Source organism: Wolffia australiana, chromosome 9, assembly GCF_029677425.1.
Source record: "Wolffia australiana isolate 7733 chromosome 9, ASM2967742v1".
In the NCBI taxonomy this organism is placed as follows: domain Eukaryota; kingdom Viridiplantae; phylum Streptophyta; class Magnoliopsida; order Alismatales; family Araceae; genus Wolffia; species Wolffia australiana.
The window spans coordinates 14,425,437-14,440,686 of NC_135843.1; the positions used below are offsets into that span (position 1 = coordinate 14,425,437).

Consider the following 15,250-nt stretch of genomic DNA (forward strand, 5'->3'; position numbering starts at 1 on the left):
TTGGAGTAAATACAAATAACTGAAAAAATAAAATGGGAGGTGTACCTAGAATTTTATGATAAATGTCACCAAGAAGATTATCCAGTTCCCTTGTCTTTGAGGTATGATAATAGAATCTTTTCTCACTATCATCTCCTTCTGAAAACTGGTCCATTTCTCAAATTAATATTTTTCAATGGAGCATAACAGGGACTGGGGAAAGGATACCGCAAATTCAAAATCTGGAAGCTTTTGTAATGTCGCTTTGTCAATGTTCTCTTCGAAAATGCACATCAGATATCCTGAAATCAAAAGAAATATTCATGGATATCATTGAAGCAATCTTAAGGAAAAAAATTCAACCTTTTACTTTTTTCAATACAATTAGAAAAAACCAATATCAATACAGAATAACATAAATGATCAATGAGAATAAAGGACTGCGGCTCATGAGAATTTTAGATATGCCTCTTTTATCATGGGTGCCTGAAAGATATCTGGAAGCAACCACATTTTTTGTTTTTAGTTTGAGAAATATCTAAACCTTTTTTCAGCGATACAATAATTCTTGTTGAATATCCTCTCTCCATGTGGTACATACATGGCCCATGTAGAGTGGCCTAGACTTCTGAACCACTCACTCATCACATTATTTGTTTAGTAGTTTCCCTCTCTCTCTTCCTTATTTTACTTCACATGAATGTAATCTGATCCGACATAGAGTGAGCTCTTTCTCTCTCGTTCTCTCTATCTAGCTCTCTCTCTCTCTGCCTCTCTGTCTCTAATATATATATATTATTTCTCTCACCATCGCAGTCCTCATCTGGCGATATCTTATGGGCAACTTTCTCTTCTCCATTGAACATTGTATTTCTTAATGATTATTTTTTTAAACAATAAGGAAGACCATCCGAAACCGGTGGCCTACCTGCTAGCATTAATGGTAAAGATTTTGTACAAACAATATACAATCAAGCCAAAAATAGGCTATCCTCCCCCTCCACCCCAAAATCTCCATCAAAGCCGTCCTTCCTTTAAACACCACTTCGTTTCGTTACAGCCATATCACCCAGAGCACCGCAAGTAAGCTCCCCCATTCCTGTCGGTTCTTGTGTCTCCCGTCTAAAACTAAAGCCCAAAAGGCCTCATCTGAGGGGATATTGACCACCCGTAACTGCTGTGATGCCCAGATGCCTTGTGCGAACTAACACATGAAGAACAGGTGGGAGCAGTCTTCCTCTCCCCGGCGCACATAGGACAGTCAATGGGAGCCGTGGAGTCCCATCCCCGTGGATAGACCTGCGTGACCAGCCTTCGTCGCCTCAGTAACCAACTGAAAAGCCGCACTTTAAGGGGGACTTTGTGTGTCATCAACATGTGGCAGGCCTTACTGGTTGTCTCGTCATCCATTGCTTCCCCTCGGATTTTCAGATATGCGTCTTTCACCAAGAAAGACGGCTGTCGCCACATCCAACCATCGGAAGAATCATTTGACAGGCTGAGTGGTAAAAGTGTCTCTTCTAGCCCCAACAGCTCCTAGAGCTGTAGCTCTAATAAAGCTCCTGTCAGCATTGGGACCCAACCCTCATCCCAACATTCCTTGGCCGTGGCCTCTGGGTTCTCGCTAGAGAAAATAGCCTTGGGAACATCAAATTCATGGAGCCTTGATTGGACCAGTTGTCAGTCCAAAAACGAAACGTTGCCCCATCTCCCAATCTGGGCTCAAAGAACTCACAGATGCGAGGTATGGCTTGACACAGACTGCTCCAGAAGGGGGACTCTCCCTTGGCTCTAGCCTAGAGTCTCTCCCAATCAATCTCGGAGCCATATCTGTATCTCAGAACGTTGAAAACCAGCCCCTCCACTGAAGTCGCAATCCTTTCCACCCATTTGGTCATCAGTGCCAAATTCATTGATTCCAGATGAAGGATCCCCAGCCCTCCTTGCTTCACTGGTCTGCATAGTATCTCCCTTCCATTCTTCCTCTCCATTGCCTTCTTAGAACAACCCTCTCATCGCCCCCTCCAGTTGGCTTACCACTCCTGATGGTATTTTAAATACCGACAAGTAGAATATCGGGATCGTGGAAAGCACCGACCTTAGAAGCACCAGCCTAACCCTTTTGAAAGTACTTTGTTCTGCCAGCCCTCCAGCCTCCTTTCTACTTTCTCTACCACTGGTTGCCATTTGGCAGCTAGAATACGCCACCCTGTCAGCAAGAGACCCAGGCATCACTCAGGAGCGAGCCTCGAGGTGTGCTTAAAGCTCTGGCACATTGTGCCTCTTCCTCCGAAGAAAGTCCGAAGCCCAAGAAAGCGAACTTTGCTCGATTAGGTTGCAGTCCTGAGAAGTCTACAAATAGATCAAGCAATGCCGAAAGAATACGAGCTTTTGTCATCGAGCCTTCAATGAAAAACATATTGTCATCTGCATACTGCAGAAGCGGGATGCCCTCAAGGTAGCTCGCTATCTGAAAGCCCCTGAGCAGGCCTTGTTCGCAGGCTTTGAGTGTGCAGGTGGCCAGGGTATGCACCGCAAGTAGAAACAGCAGTGGTGCTAATGGGCAGCCCTGTCGGACTCCCCTTTGTGGGCGGATCCATCCTCCCTCAGCTTGACCATTGATCAGGATCGAGAATGAATGAGACATGACACACCGGGGTCACCCATTCATCGGGGAACCCGCGTTTGCACATAACAGACCATAGGAATCTCCACTCGAACGAGTCATGTGCTTTATTGAAGTCGACCTTCCACATGAAACCCTTACTCTTGTTCGTCTTCCATGCTGAAATGATCCCCCTGACATCACCGCGCTGTCCACCAATTGTTTGCAGGGATGAAAGCTGATTGAAATGGTCCGATTAGGTCCCCAATTACCACCCTTAGCCGGTTCGTCGACACATAGATGATGATAAGATATATAAAATTTGAAAGTGCAATAGGACTAAAATCTCCCACATTGATGGCACCAGAGCACTTGTGCAGCAGAAATAAGTTTGATCGGTTTAGTCGCTCCACGCCATAGTTATGACGCCAGAACTCTTCCAGTGTAGTCATCACCTCTGGTCCCAACACCTCCCATAATTCACTAAAGAAAAACATTGGGAATCCATTGGGGCCCGGTGCACCCACTTCATTTAAACCTTTGATCGCTTTCCACACTTCTTCCACGAGGAATGGATTCACCAGCTCAGCTTGTTGGACTTGCGTCAGCTTAGATGCACTTCTAGCGCTCCATCTCCACTGCTTCCGAGCCCCTCATTTAGTCACCTCTCTGAAATGGTTTGCCAACGCTTCTCCAACCGCTTGTGTCCCGATACATTCTTGCTCCCCACTTTCAACCGTAGTACTTGATTCGAGCGATGTCTTCCATTCGTTGCTAAATGAAAAAATCGAATATTGGCCTTCCCTTCATAAAACTGCTTTTGGACCAATACATTCAGATTACTCTTAAAGGCATATTAATGAAGCAACTCTTCAAACCTGAGCTGTCACCAACTGATCCTGTATGCGATTGCTGTTAGAGGCAAGTGATCTTATTTCTTAAATTGTAATTCTGTAGGGAAATATTTGGAGGCAACCCAAGAAAATCTCGCAAAGAAGAAGATCGACTCCTTGTGAGCATCTTTTGGACTAGTTACTTAAGACTATCATCTTAAGTTATCATTCAATCATGGAGTATAATTGTGAATTGAACACTACATTGAATAAGATGTATCATTAGATGCCGCCAATCTTGGCTCGATCCATAGACACTATGTGTTGAAGCTCTAAGAGTTTAAATACCTCACAGGACTAAACACAGAATATGAATCTCTCTGCAGTCAAGTCCTACACAAGGAGAAAAACTTGTTCTCAAAGAAGGTATTATCATTGTGCTGTCCAATGAAAGCTGCAGTATGATGTGTCAGCAGGTTAACGTAAGGAAGCTGGCCCAACAATGACCCAACCCCAAAGCACTAGGCCACCCTACAAAGGCATCTAGTGAAGCTCTACCTTGATGGAGGTGGGGGCAGGAAAGTGCATAATGAGATATTTACTCTCTTGAGCAATTCCCCCATCTCTATGGCCTGGTCGTGACTCTCCCTCTTTGTCCTCACAGGTCAATGATGTCTTCCTTTGCCGAGCTGCAACTGCTCGTCGGTGATCCTTTGCTATCTCCCTGTCATTCCCGTTCTCTTCCTCTCTACCCCGGGAACCTCTCCTCTGTCTCGCCTCTACCCCCTCTTGTGATACACTGAATATTATTGGTTATTGAAAGTATTTCTTGGTTGAATTCAAGATTACAAGCAAGACATCGATCACGTCCACCACTTGGGAACGTATAAATTTGGTATCAGAGCCAAACCTGCCTTGCCTTCTGCCATGGAAACTAAGTCTGAGCACTCATCCTCGACACATGGAGATGATGCATCAGTGAAGGTTGTTGCCAACACTTTGGAGAGACACCTCAAGCCACTCACTAAGCAGGTGAAGGTGTTGATGTTGTCTGACAATCAGGAACTCAACGGGGCAGCGGCACTGCCTCACCCGGGATTACCTTTGGCCACCACCATAACAACCAGGTCCTCCTGATCTCAGCAGAGCCATCTCCGAAAAGACCTTGTCACGTTAGAGACCTTGTCACGTTAGGTTCCATCTCCGAAAAGGACAAGGCTGGGCTCCTTCCGCCACTTCTACGCTCGACATGCCACTGCTGCCTTGCCATTGGAGCCTTGATCCCTACCCTCCCCCCTAGGCTTCCAAGTTGCCACCCCAGCCCACATCGCAGCTGTGGGGTGGGCCTAGTAATTACCTAAGCGAACCAAGCCAGACTGCACCAAAGTCCCATGGGCCAGGTGGAGCTCCTTATCCCATGGAGGGCGACAGATCCACACAAGGGGGGGCTATTGGCAGAACCATCCAGAACAACACCCCCCCCCCAGGATGGACTGTGTCCCTCACCTCCAACAGCCGGATATTTTGGGATCCACTGTGCCCACATGGCATCTGGATCCAGCTGTTTCATCTCTCATGATCTGTCGCCATGTAATCCCACATTCACCACTACTTCCCCAGAAGATATCATGGTCTTTGGTGTCATAGAAATCTCAGACTTAAGGAAACAAACTCGGTTAGTTATATGGTCGCCTATATATTATCCATAATACTCAAGCTCTTGCAGACGTGGACACCTCCACTTTCATTGTAGATGTGGTCGCCTATATATCATCTCCCTTGATAGCATTGTAGCGCAGTTTTGGCTTCTCTATCATAATCTCACAACCTCTCTTCTATTGTGCAAGGGTGGAAGCGGAGCCCACTGTGTATAAGCATTGGCAGCTTTTGGCAGTTAACTTGCCACTGGCAACAAAGGGCATATGCTTGGTGAATATGCTCAGATGCCTTTATGGGCTGCTTCCTTTTGACACCCATGGAGATCTCCTTCTCCACTAGTTTATGCCTTGTGAGTATGGACTCTCAATTATGTTGGTGGTGAGTTTGTCCGCTATGCATTGGAAATGAGAGCAAAGTCTGATGGCAATGCAACTAAACTTAGTGGAATACCAATCTTGACATAATGTATTTATAAAATGATTAAATAGAAAAATAGGTATTCCAAGTTTCTCGAAGAACAATATAAAAGGAAAGCAAGGGAGAGGAAGAGAAAGATAGAGAAAAATAATGACAGAGAACTCATCTGGCCACCATAGTCTGCCAAATTACCCATGTATCCTTGGTCATGATAAGCTAGTGAGCAAAGATGAAGAGTGAAAGTACGAAACAAGATAGAGATAAAAAGAAGGCATTCCAATTGATGAGAGAGATAAAACTAAGGGCATCTAATGTCGTGAACATTTTTTTGCGAACACAGCAATGCCACTATTAATTTATGTGTATAATGGAAGCATTCTAATTGATATGACTGCTCAAAACTATTTTCACATTGAATGCCAGCTTTCGGTTTATGTTTGGATGCATTTCCATTATGGAATGAGAAGAAATCACCGACCTATCTGATGAATATATATAATGCTTGGAGGTTTCTTGTACTGCTTCTGAGGAAGAAATGCAGTCTCAAATGACGATGCCTGAAAGTGTACGGTGATTTTAATTATTAAAAAATTGAGAAGGAAAGTTTTGGATGTTACCTGCTGGAGAAAATTAGGCAATTCCTCATAAATTTTCCTTAATTCATCCAACTATATTCATAAACCAAAGAAAAAATTGAGTTAAGAGCATTATGAAATCAAAATATACTGACAAACAATAATATCATTTAGGCAATGAAAAATCAGCGGGAAATGACTTGGAAAGTAATTCATAACAAGTGTGAAGCACAACAAAAAAAATCATATGTAAAACTGTTACATTGGATTAATAGACTGTTAATGAAACTAATCCCCTGTTGAAGCCTGATCATTCCTGGACAAGTTTTTTCTCTGAATATAATAAGGAAAGTAATTAGTTGAAATAAAAGAGGAGGAAGATGAAGCCCACATCAATGAATGTAATAAAACTAATCAATAATCCAATGCAAATACTGAAATATCAGAAAGGAGTAACAAAGGTCAAGAAAAAGGCATCCCTACCCATCATGATATCTGTTGAGCATTATTTGGCCCTCTCTATGTTTGGCCCTCTCTATATTTGGCCCCTTCTATCTTTGGCCCATTAGGGCCCCCTATATAAACCCTTGTAATCACTATTCTCAAAGTGAATAGAATCATTTTCTTGTTTACATGGTATCAGAGCCCTAACCCTAACCCTAATCTGGGTTCTTGGGACTCTCCTCTTCCTGCGCTCAGATCTCAGGCAGCTCTCCGGCCGGCCTGATCTCGCGCATCGCCGTTGCCCTCTGCGCTCAGCCGTCGCCCTCGCACTGCCGCAGCTGCCGCACACCGCGCGCAGCATTCTTCGGCCGCGCGCAGAGCTTTTACGGCCGCGCACAGCCGCGACAGCCACGCACGACCGCGCTCCGCCACGCACGGCTGCACACAGCCGCGCACGGCCGCCCACCGCCGCGCACGGTTGTCTTTGCTTGTCTTTGGCTGTCCTTAGCCTCCTGCACGCTTGTCCGGCCTGCCGTCCGTGAGCTTTGCTTCGACTGTGGGCGTTGCTTTGACTGGGCCTTCATCTGCCGTTTGTGCTGTCCAAGCCATCTCAGCACCTCTCCTTTGGCCAAATCTCAGCAATGACGAATCCTATTGCTGCTGCTGAGTCACCTGAAGCTCCGACCTCCTTGGTTACGCCAAACTCGACGCCGGCTTCGACGCCACATGCACCTGCGGCGCCTATTGAGTCGGGAAACTGGTCTTCCTCCCCAGGACCTTTCTCTTTGCCTCGGATGCCGCCAGATGGCATGTTCACTGGCTTTAATCTGTTGCAATGGCGCCAGTACGTCCAAATTACCCTAAAGGGGTGTCTCATGCGCCACCTTCTCGAAGATGTTTTTATCGTGATAAGGTGTCGGGGAGGAAGATTTCCATTGCTGAGGAGCATGAGGGGCTCTATCTTGTTCGACCTTCTTCGCCTTCTTTTGCTGTTGCTGCTACGGCAGTCTCTCTTTCGGCTTCTCACGAGCGTTTGTGGCTTCTTCATCGACGTCTCGGCCATCCTTCCTTTGCTACCCTTTATCGTCTCTTTCCAAAACTTTTCCAAGGCCATTCTGTGGACTGATTTGTTTGTAATGCTTGTCGAATTGCGAAACATCATCGCACTTCTTATCCTATCTCGTCTTCTCATTCTTCCACTCCTTTTTCTCTTATTCACACCGACGTGTGGGGACCTTCCCCTATTCACAGCACTTCCGGATCTCGATGGTTATGCATCTTCATTGACGACGCAACTCGTTTCACGTGGGCCTATTTCTTAAAGAATAAATCGGAGATATCCCGTGTTATTCCCACCCTACTCACTTGTTCAAACTCAATTCTCTCGTCCATCCGCTTCGCTCCGACAATGCTAAAGACTATGTTAATACCTCGTTAAGCACCTTCTTTCAAGACAAAGGCATTATCCATGAAACCTCTTGCCCATATACACCCCAACAAAATGGCGTTGCCGAACGTAAATTCCGTCACATCTTTGAAATGACTCGGAGCCTTCTCTTCCATATGCATGTACCCAAGTATCTTTGGGGGGAAGCCGTCTCCACCGCCATCCATCTCCTTAACCGCCTTCCGTCTAGAGTGCTTGATTTTTCCACACCTATTGACCGTCTTCAGCATGCCTTTCCCTCCCTCTCTCTCCGAACTAATCTTACCCCTCGTGTATTCGGATGTGTTTGTTATGCGCCTAACCATCGCCTTGGTCGTGATAAACTTGACCCTCGTGCTGTGAAATGCGTGTTCGTTGGCTATTCCTCCACGCAAAAAGGTTATGTATGCTATCATCCACCCTCTCATCGGTTCGTCGTCACTAAAGATGCCACTTTCGATGAATTTCTCCCTTACTATTCTTCCTCTTCTCCAGAGCCACCTTCATCACCACCCTCATCCGATCCACTTGAATTCCTAATTCTCCCTCAACCATCTCCTCCGTTATCCGTCTCTCGTCCATCCTCTCCGGCCCCGCCAGTCGTGTCTCCTCCAGAAGTTGTGCCTCCCGACTCGCCTCCAGAAATTGTGCCTCCCGACATCTCTCCGGCCCCCATCTCCGTCCCTCATGTGGAGCTTCCTCCTGTCCCGGCTGCTGAATTCTCCTCTTCGGCAGAACCTTCTTTGCCTCCACCACTTCCTATCCGCCGATGCCCGCCTGAAAAACGCTATGGTATTACTCTCGCTCGTCGAAGACCTCGGGTTGTTACGTCCTCTTCCGATGCCCCGCCTCAGTCGTCCTCCCCACCTCTAGAATCCTCATTAGCCGTGCTGCCCTCTTCACGTTCTTCTCCTCTCTATCCCTTAGAGGCATCCATTTAAATCTCACCGTCTCTCACCACCCTATCATGCACTTACCTCACTTGATGCCACTTCCCTTCCGAAGACGGTGGACATTGCACTTTCATTTTCGCATTGGCGTCAGGCTATGGAGGAGGAGCTTCGTGCTCTTGCTCAAAATGAGACGTGGGATTTGGTTCCTCTACCGGCCGGGAAGCATCTAGTGGGTAGCCGTTGGGTTTATGCTGTGAAGCATTATTCCGACGGTTCTATTGAGAGGCACAAAGCTCGGGTTGTGGCGCAGGGGTTTACTCAGAAGCATGGCATTGATTATCAGGCGACATTTGCCCCCGTTGCCAAGCTGAATACGGTGCGGATCCTCTTGGCTCTTGCTGCGGATCGTGGCTGGACTTTGCAGCAATATGATGTGAAGAATGCTTTTCTGCATGGCGATTTGACTGAGGAGATCTACATGGCATTACCTCCAGGCTATACTTCTTTAGTGCCGTCGTCTCCGAAGTCTGTTGTCTGTCGCCTGAAGAAAGCACTATATGGCTTGAAGCAATCTCCTCGAGCGTGGTTTGGTCGTTTCACGACAGCCATGAAGCGCCGTGGCTATCGTCAGTGTAATGGAGATCACACCCTCTTCTACCGCCATTCCACGTCAGGGGGAGTAGCTATTCTGCTTGTGTACATGGATGACATCATTATTACGGGTGATGATACGGCGACCATTACTGAGCTGGCCATGTATCTCTCGTCAGAGTTTGCTATTCGCCATCTTGGCCCGTTGAGGTATTTTCTTGGCATAGAGGTGGCATATTCTTCGAGCGGGATTTTTATTTGTCAGAGAAAGTATACGGTGGATCTTCTCTGCGAGCTTGGAAAGGAGGATTCCAAGCCTATTTCGACACCGATTGATGCGAACCATCGACTCGGTGCCGACGAGAATGAGGAGCTTGCTGAGCCCGGACAATATAGAAGACTTGTGGGCAAACTGATTTATCTCACCCACACTCGTCCAGACATTGCTTACTCAGTGGGTGTTCTGAGTCAGTTTATGCAGACTCCTCGCAAGAGTCATCTTCATGCTGCTCATCGTCTCCTCCGGTTTCTGAAGGGCACCATTGGTCGTGGACTACTGTTTCGTCGTCATACAGGCATGCGTCTAGAAGTCTACACTGATGCTGATTATGCAGGCTCTGTCGTCGACCGACGGTCCACATCGGGCTATTGCACCTTCTTGGGCGGCAACTTGATTACGTGGAGGAGTAAGAAGCAGAAGGTGGTCTCCCGCTCGAGTGCTGAAGCGGAGTTCCGTGCTCTGGCGCATGGTCTTTGCGAAGCACTTTGGATTACCAAGCTCCTCCGGGAACTACGGTGTCCAGTTAGCTCTCCTGTCCAGCTGTTCTGCGACAACAAATCGGCGATTAGCATTGCTCATGATCCCGTTCAGCATGACCGTACAAAGCACATCGAGATTGATCGTCATTTCATCAAAGAGAAGCTTGAATCGGGAAATTTTTGCACGCCATATGTTCCGTCCGCTGAACAGCTAGCAGATATCTTCACCAAAGGGCTTCATGCTCCTCGGTTTGAAGAGCTCTGTTCCAAGCTGGGTGTGGAAAACATCCACGCTCCAGCTTGAGGGGGAGTGTTGAGCATTATTTGGCCCTCTCTATGTTTGGCCCTCTCTATATTTGGCCCCTTCTATCTTTGGCCCATTAGGGCCCCCTATATAAACCCTTGTAATCACTATTCTCAAAGTGAATAGAATCATTTTCTTGTTTACAATATCTCAACCCTTCAAAACTGGCCAGTTTCACCAGGAAATAGGTCAGGGCCCAAATTCTGCATGGTTGCCATGTCTGTCAGCAATGGCATTCTTAGTGGCTTTCCCGCAGTCCAGATTCTGGCAATAAGCTTTAGGGGGTTTCCTTGGTCTCAAAGCATAGTAATCAGGTTACAAGTGGGTCAGGGCTTAAACCCGTAATGGAGGAGAGTTGTCAGTTCACGATCGTAGACAACTTGGAAAGGCACAATCTTGATGTCCAAATGATACTTTCATCGAAACTTGGTGTGGATCAGTGAAACCCCACACTTTCAGCGCCTCAGTTTCCCCCCTGAAAAATAACAAAGAGAGGCCTCCAGGCTGCAAATGACCACCTCCGTCCGTCCATCTGATTCGGGGCATAGGTAAAGCTGTGGTACAACCGTGTGCCCTACAGAACATATAACTCCTTTCATACATGGAATACCGCTTGAGTCGTGACTGGCTGGATTTTAAGAGGCAGCTCAACAGCCATTTCGGCATCAACCCTCTTGTGGCCTATCGTTGTCTCCAACAGAATGGAATAGTGGACGAACTGGTGGCCTCTTTCATGGAACTAGTGTACCTGCCAACGCTTGCCAATGACATGGCCATGCACACGCTCCACGCCACACTCCGTCCCGCTCTATGAGCCGAGGTCAATCCTCTTCAACCCAGCACTACTAACGAGCTGATTGCTTGTGCGTTTGAAGCTGAGGGAACCTTCGATGAGCTGCAAGACCCTGGGGATCGCCGAGTAGCGCAGCCCTTTCGGACTCCAGAAGGGGCAGCCTCCCGACTACCAGCCGTCGCACCAGAGGTTCCAAATGGGGGGCGAGATAAGCCTCCTCCAGTACGTCGCCTGAACCTTACAGAGGAAGAATTCCTTCGCCGCCGAGTGCAGGGACTTTGTTTCCAGTGCAACGAACGGTTCACACCAGGGCATCGTTGCTGGAAGGACCTCCGCATGCACATTGTCACCTACCATCCAGAAAATCCAGTCGAGGACCTAACCGAAAACGACAATTTCGGGCAGGGATGTCCGGTTACTCATTAACACCTGCGCTACGGCAAACTTCATCTGATGTCGCCTTGTCACTAGTTGGGTCTCTCTTTCAGCCGCACTCCACCATATCAAATCCGCTATAGTAATAGCACGATCACCACAGGCGCAAAACAGATTGTGGACGTTCCGGTGGGTCTTCAAGGGTACACGCGGTGGTTACATTGTTGTTGGTCCCTTACCTCAGCATGGATGTCATCTTGGGGTACACCTGGCTGCAAACCCTCGATGGACACCAGCACACTGGGACCTTTTCCTCTTGAAATTTTAAGTGGACGTGGTGTGGCATACCTTGGTGGGCGACCCCGATACAAGTCGCACGAGCGTTGCAAGGCGCAACCAAGAACATGCTCCGGGCACTTTAAGTGTCATGTACACTTCACCAACAACTCTGACTCCATCTTCCCATGAGTCCATGCAAGCACAAGCGCACACATGGCACAAAGGTTTCCCAGGGTTTTTGCCTCCCCTGAAGGGCTTCCACCTAGACGCGATCTCGACCACCAGATTATTATCCTCCCAGTTACGGGTCCTGGCAATTCTCGCCCATACTTTTATTCTCATTGCAGAAGAACGATTTGGAGCAGCTCGTGTGGGAACAACTGGAGGCTGGCCTTATCCATCCTTCGCGCAGCCCGTACTCAAGTCCCCCACTCTTGGTTAGCAAGAAGGATAATACATGGCGGTTTTGCGTTGACTATCGAGCCCTGAACATGGATACTGTTCCCAACCGGTTTCTGATCCCTGTAGTAGAAAAGCTCCTCGAAGAACTTCATGGAATGGCTTACTTCTCCAAGCTTGACCTCAAGTAGGGATACTACCAGATCTGGATGCATGACCAAGACATCAAAAAGACGGCTTCTCGCACACATCGGGGCCACTATGAGTATGTTGTCATGTCTTTTGGCCTGTCTAACTGACCAGAAACCTTCTAAGCCCGGATGAACATTGTCTTCTAGCCATTTCTCCGGAGGTTTGTTCTAGTTTTCTTTGACGATATTTTGATTTACAGCCGCACCCAAGATGAGCACCTGGCAGACCACTTACTCCACGTCAATGCCAAGAAGTGCTTCTTCCTCCGATCCCAACTGGAGTATTTAGGACACTGGGTTTTGTCTGAGGGAGTCCCCACGGACGCGGAAAGGTGCGCGCCGCCCAGGAATAGCCGACACCCCTCACTCTGCGGCAACTTTGAGGATTTCTCAGACTAGCAGGTTACTACAGGCGGTTCCCTGCCTTCCAACACCTGGCCTCTTACCCCTCTCCTCAAGAAGGGAATGTTCGTATGGTTGACCGAAGCTCAAGTCGCATTCGATCGCCTCAAGCACGCTCTCGCCACAGCACCAGCGCTCATCCTTCCGGACTTTTCTCAGGCATTTGAGCTGGAGACCGATGCTTCAGATGAAGGTGTGGGGCAGTACTCATGCAATGTGGTCGTCTGGTGGCGTATTTCAGCCAGACTCTTTGGCCCTCCGTTCGCCGGTGTTCAGCATATGAGTGCGAACTGATGGCCATCGTCCTTGCCGTCCGCAAGTGGCGCCACTATTTGTTGCTCCAACCCTTCATCATCCACACAGACCAAAAGAGCCTCAAGCATCTCTTGGAGCAACGTGAGGTTCAGGGAGATTACAACAAATGGCAAGCTCCTCGGGTATCGCTTTACCATCACTACAAGGCCGGGCGCACGAATGTCGTGGCAGACGCTCTCTCGCGCCTTCCTTCTCACGAGCCCCTTACTCTCAACCCCATTTCATGGTCTCACTGGGATGACTTGACGGGCATCTGTCAGGAGGTGTCAAAAGATCCAGAACTGTCAACCATCATCCACGCCATTGAAGCAGGCCAGTCTCCTCCACCACATTTTGCTCTCACTAACAGCACCCTACTCTATGATGCCAGGGTAGTCTTACCCAAATCTTCACCATTTGTACATGTTATCCTTGACGAATTCCATACCCAAGTACAAGGGGGTCATGGTGGATTTATAAAGACATACAAGCGCATTTCCTCGCAATTTTTCTGGACAGGAATGAAGCATGACATCAAAGCCTTTGTCAATGCATGTCACATCTGCCAACAGAACAGATCGTTCACACTTTCCCCTTCGGGTTTACTCCAACCCCTTCCGACACCCATGCGGGTTTTGGAGAACATTTCCATGGACTTTATCAAACTGCTTACCAAATCACAAGGAATGGACACCATTCTTGTCATGATGGATTGCCTCAGAAAGTACGACCACTTCCTTGGCGTACGGCTTCCTTTCACGGCTAAGGACATCGCCGAGCTCTTCACCCACAACATCGTCAAACTGCATGGCACACCTAGCTCCATCATATTTGATCGGGGTTCCATCTTCATGAGAGAATTTTGGCAAGAATTACACTCCCTCCAGGGCACCCAACTCTGACACAGCTCGGCGTACCACCCTGAGACGGATGGACAGACTGAGGTGCTCAACCGCAGTTTGGAAGCTTATCTTCATTGTTTTGCAGGCGATCAACCTAAGCGCTGGAGTCAGTGGTTACACTAGGCTGAGCTCAGCTATAACATGCCTTTCCATTCAACCATCAAGATGACTCCCTTCGAAGCCGTGTATGGTTGTGCTCCACCCACTCTACTATGCTATGGTGCCGCCCGATCCATGGACTATGCCATTGGTGACTTGAACTACATCAAGCTTCATCCTTTTCGCCAACAATCGCCTGTAACAAGGCTTTTCGAGAAGCTTGGTCCTTGCTACTCAAGCGTGCCGCACCTACAAACATTTCCCCACAACCACTACCTTCGGTGCTCACCGTAGACCAGATCTGGAAAGTAGTACCCGACCCGAGAAGATAACTGCTTTCAGGCCCTCTCTGGTGAGTCGCCAAGTCATCACTCATTGGCAGGGTTACCTGCGTCCGAACTACCTGGGAACTCACTGGCACCATCTGAGATCATTTTCCCAATCGTGGCATGGCTTAAGTAGGAGCCGTGTGGGCCAGGCAGGTTCGTGCTTAATGGGTTGCTGTCAGGGCCTCAGTAAATTCGGCTAACAGATCATATCAGGCTGTGAGAGGTTCCCGGCTGAAGAGGGGAGAAAATGGGATTGAGGAGAGGATGGTGAAGTATCCCCAACGAACAGTCGTCACTCGACAAGGGAGAACAACACCAACCTGCGACCACCAAAGAGGGAGAATCACGATCGAGTCTGGGAAAGGAGAGATATATCGGAGATAAAGTGAGAGTATTCACTATGTGGTTTTCTGCCCTAACCTCCATCGAGCTGGGGCTTCAGTACATGGCAGCTTAAACTAGACCTATTGCTCTAGGTTGGGTGGCTTTCTTGCTTAAATAGACCCCCGGACGTATCATATGAGTTGGTCACTGAAGATCACAAAGGGTTGAAAATGTAGGTAGTGCCGTCACTTGTGTATGGTGATGACAATTGACATTTTCTCGTGCTGGTATGCAGATCTGGTCTGAGCTGTTGTCTGAGGGAACAACTGGCTCAAAGAAGCGACCAGCCAATTCTGGTGCATCAAGAAGGCTCCCACG

The 15,250-nt window shown here is 48.0% G+C and overlaps 1 protein-coding gene across 1 annotated transcript in view; it reads right to left on the bottom strand.

The window, feature by feature from the left end:
• The window catches only part of MSH5 (MUTS-homolog 5), an 86,677-nt gene that overhangs the window by 16,148 nt on the left and 55,279 nt on the right, over window positions 1-15,250 (bottom strand). The window contains exons 16-19 of the mRNA XM_078581329.1: window positions 6,111-6,161; window positions 5,972-6,050; window positions 208-281; window positions 46-145 (exon numbers count right to left, since the gene is read on the bottom strand). Of these exons, the coding sequence (XP_078437455.1) occupies window positions 46-145; window positions 208-281; window positions 5,972-6,050; window positions 6,111-6,161 (304 nt within the window). The remainder of the gene's footprint in view (window positions 1-45; window positions 146-207; window positions 282-5,971; window positions 6,051-6,110; window positions 6,162-15,250) is intronic.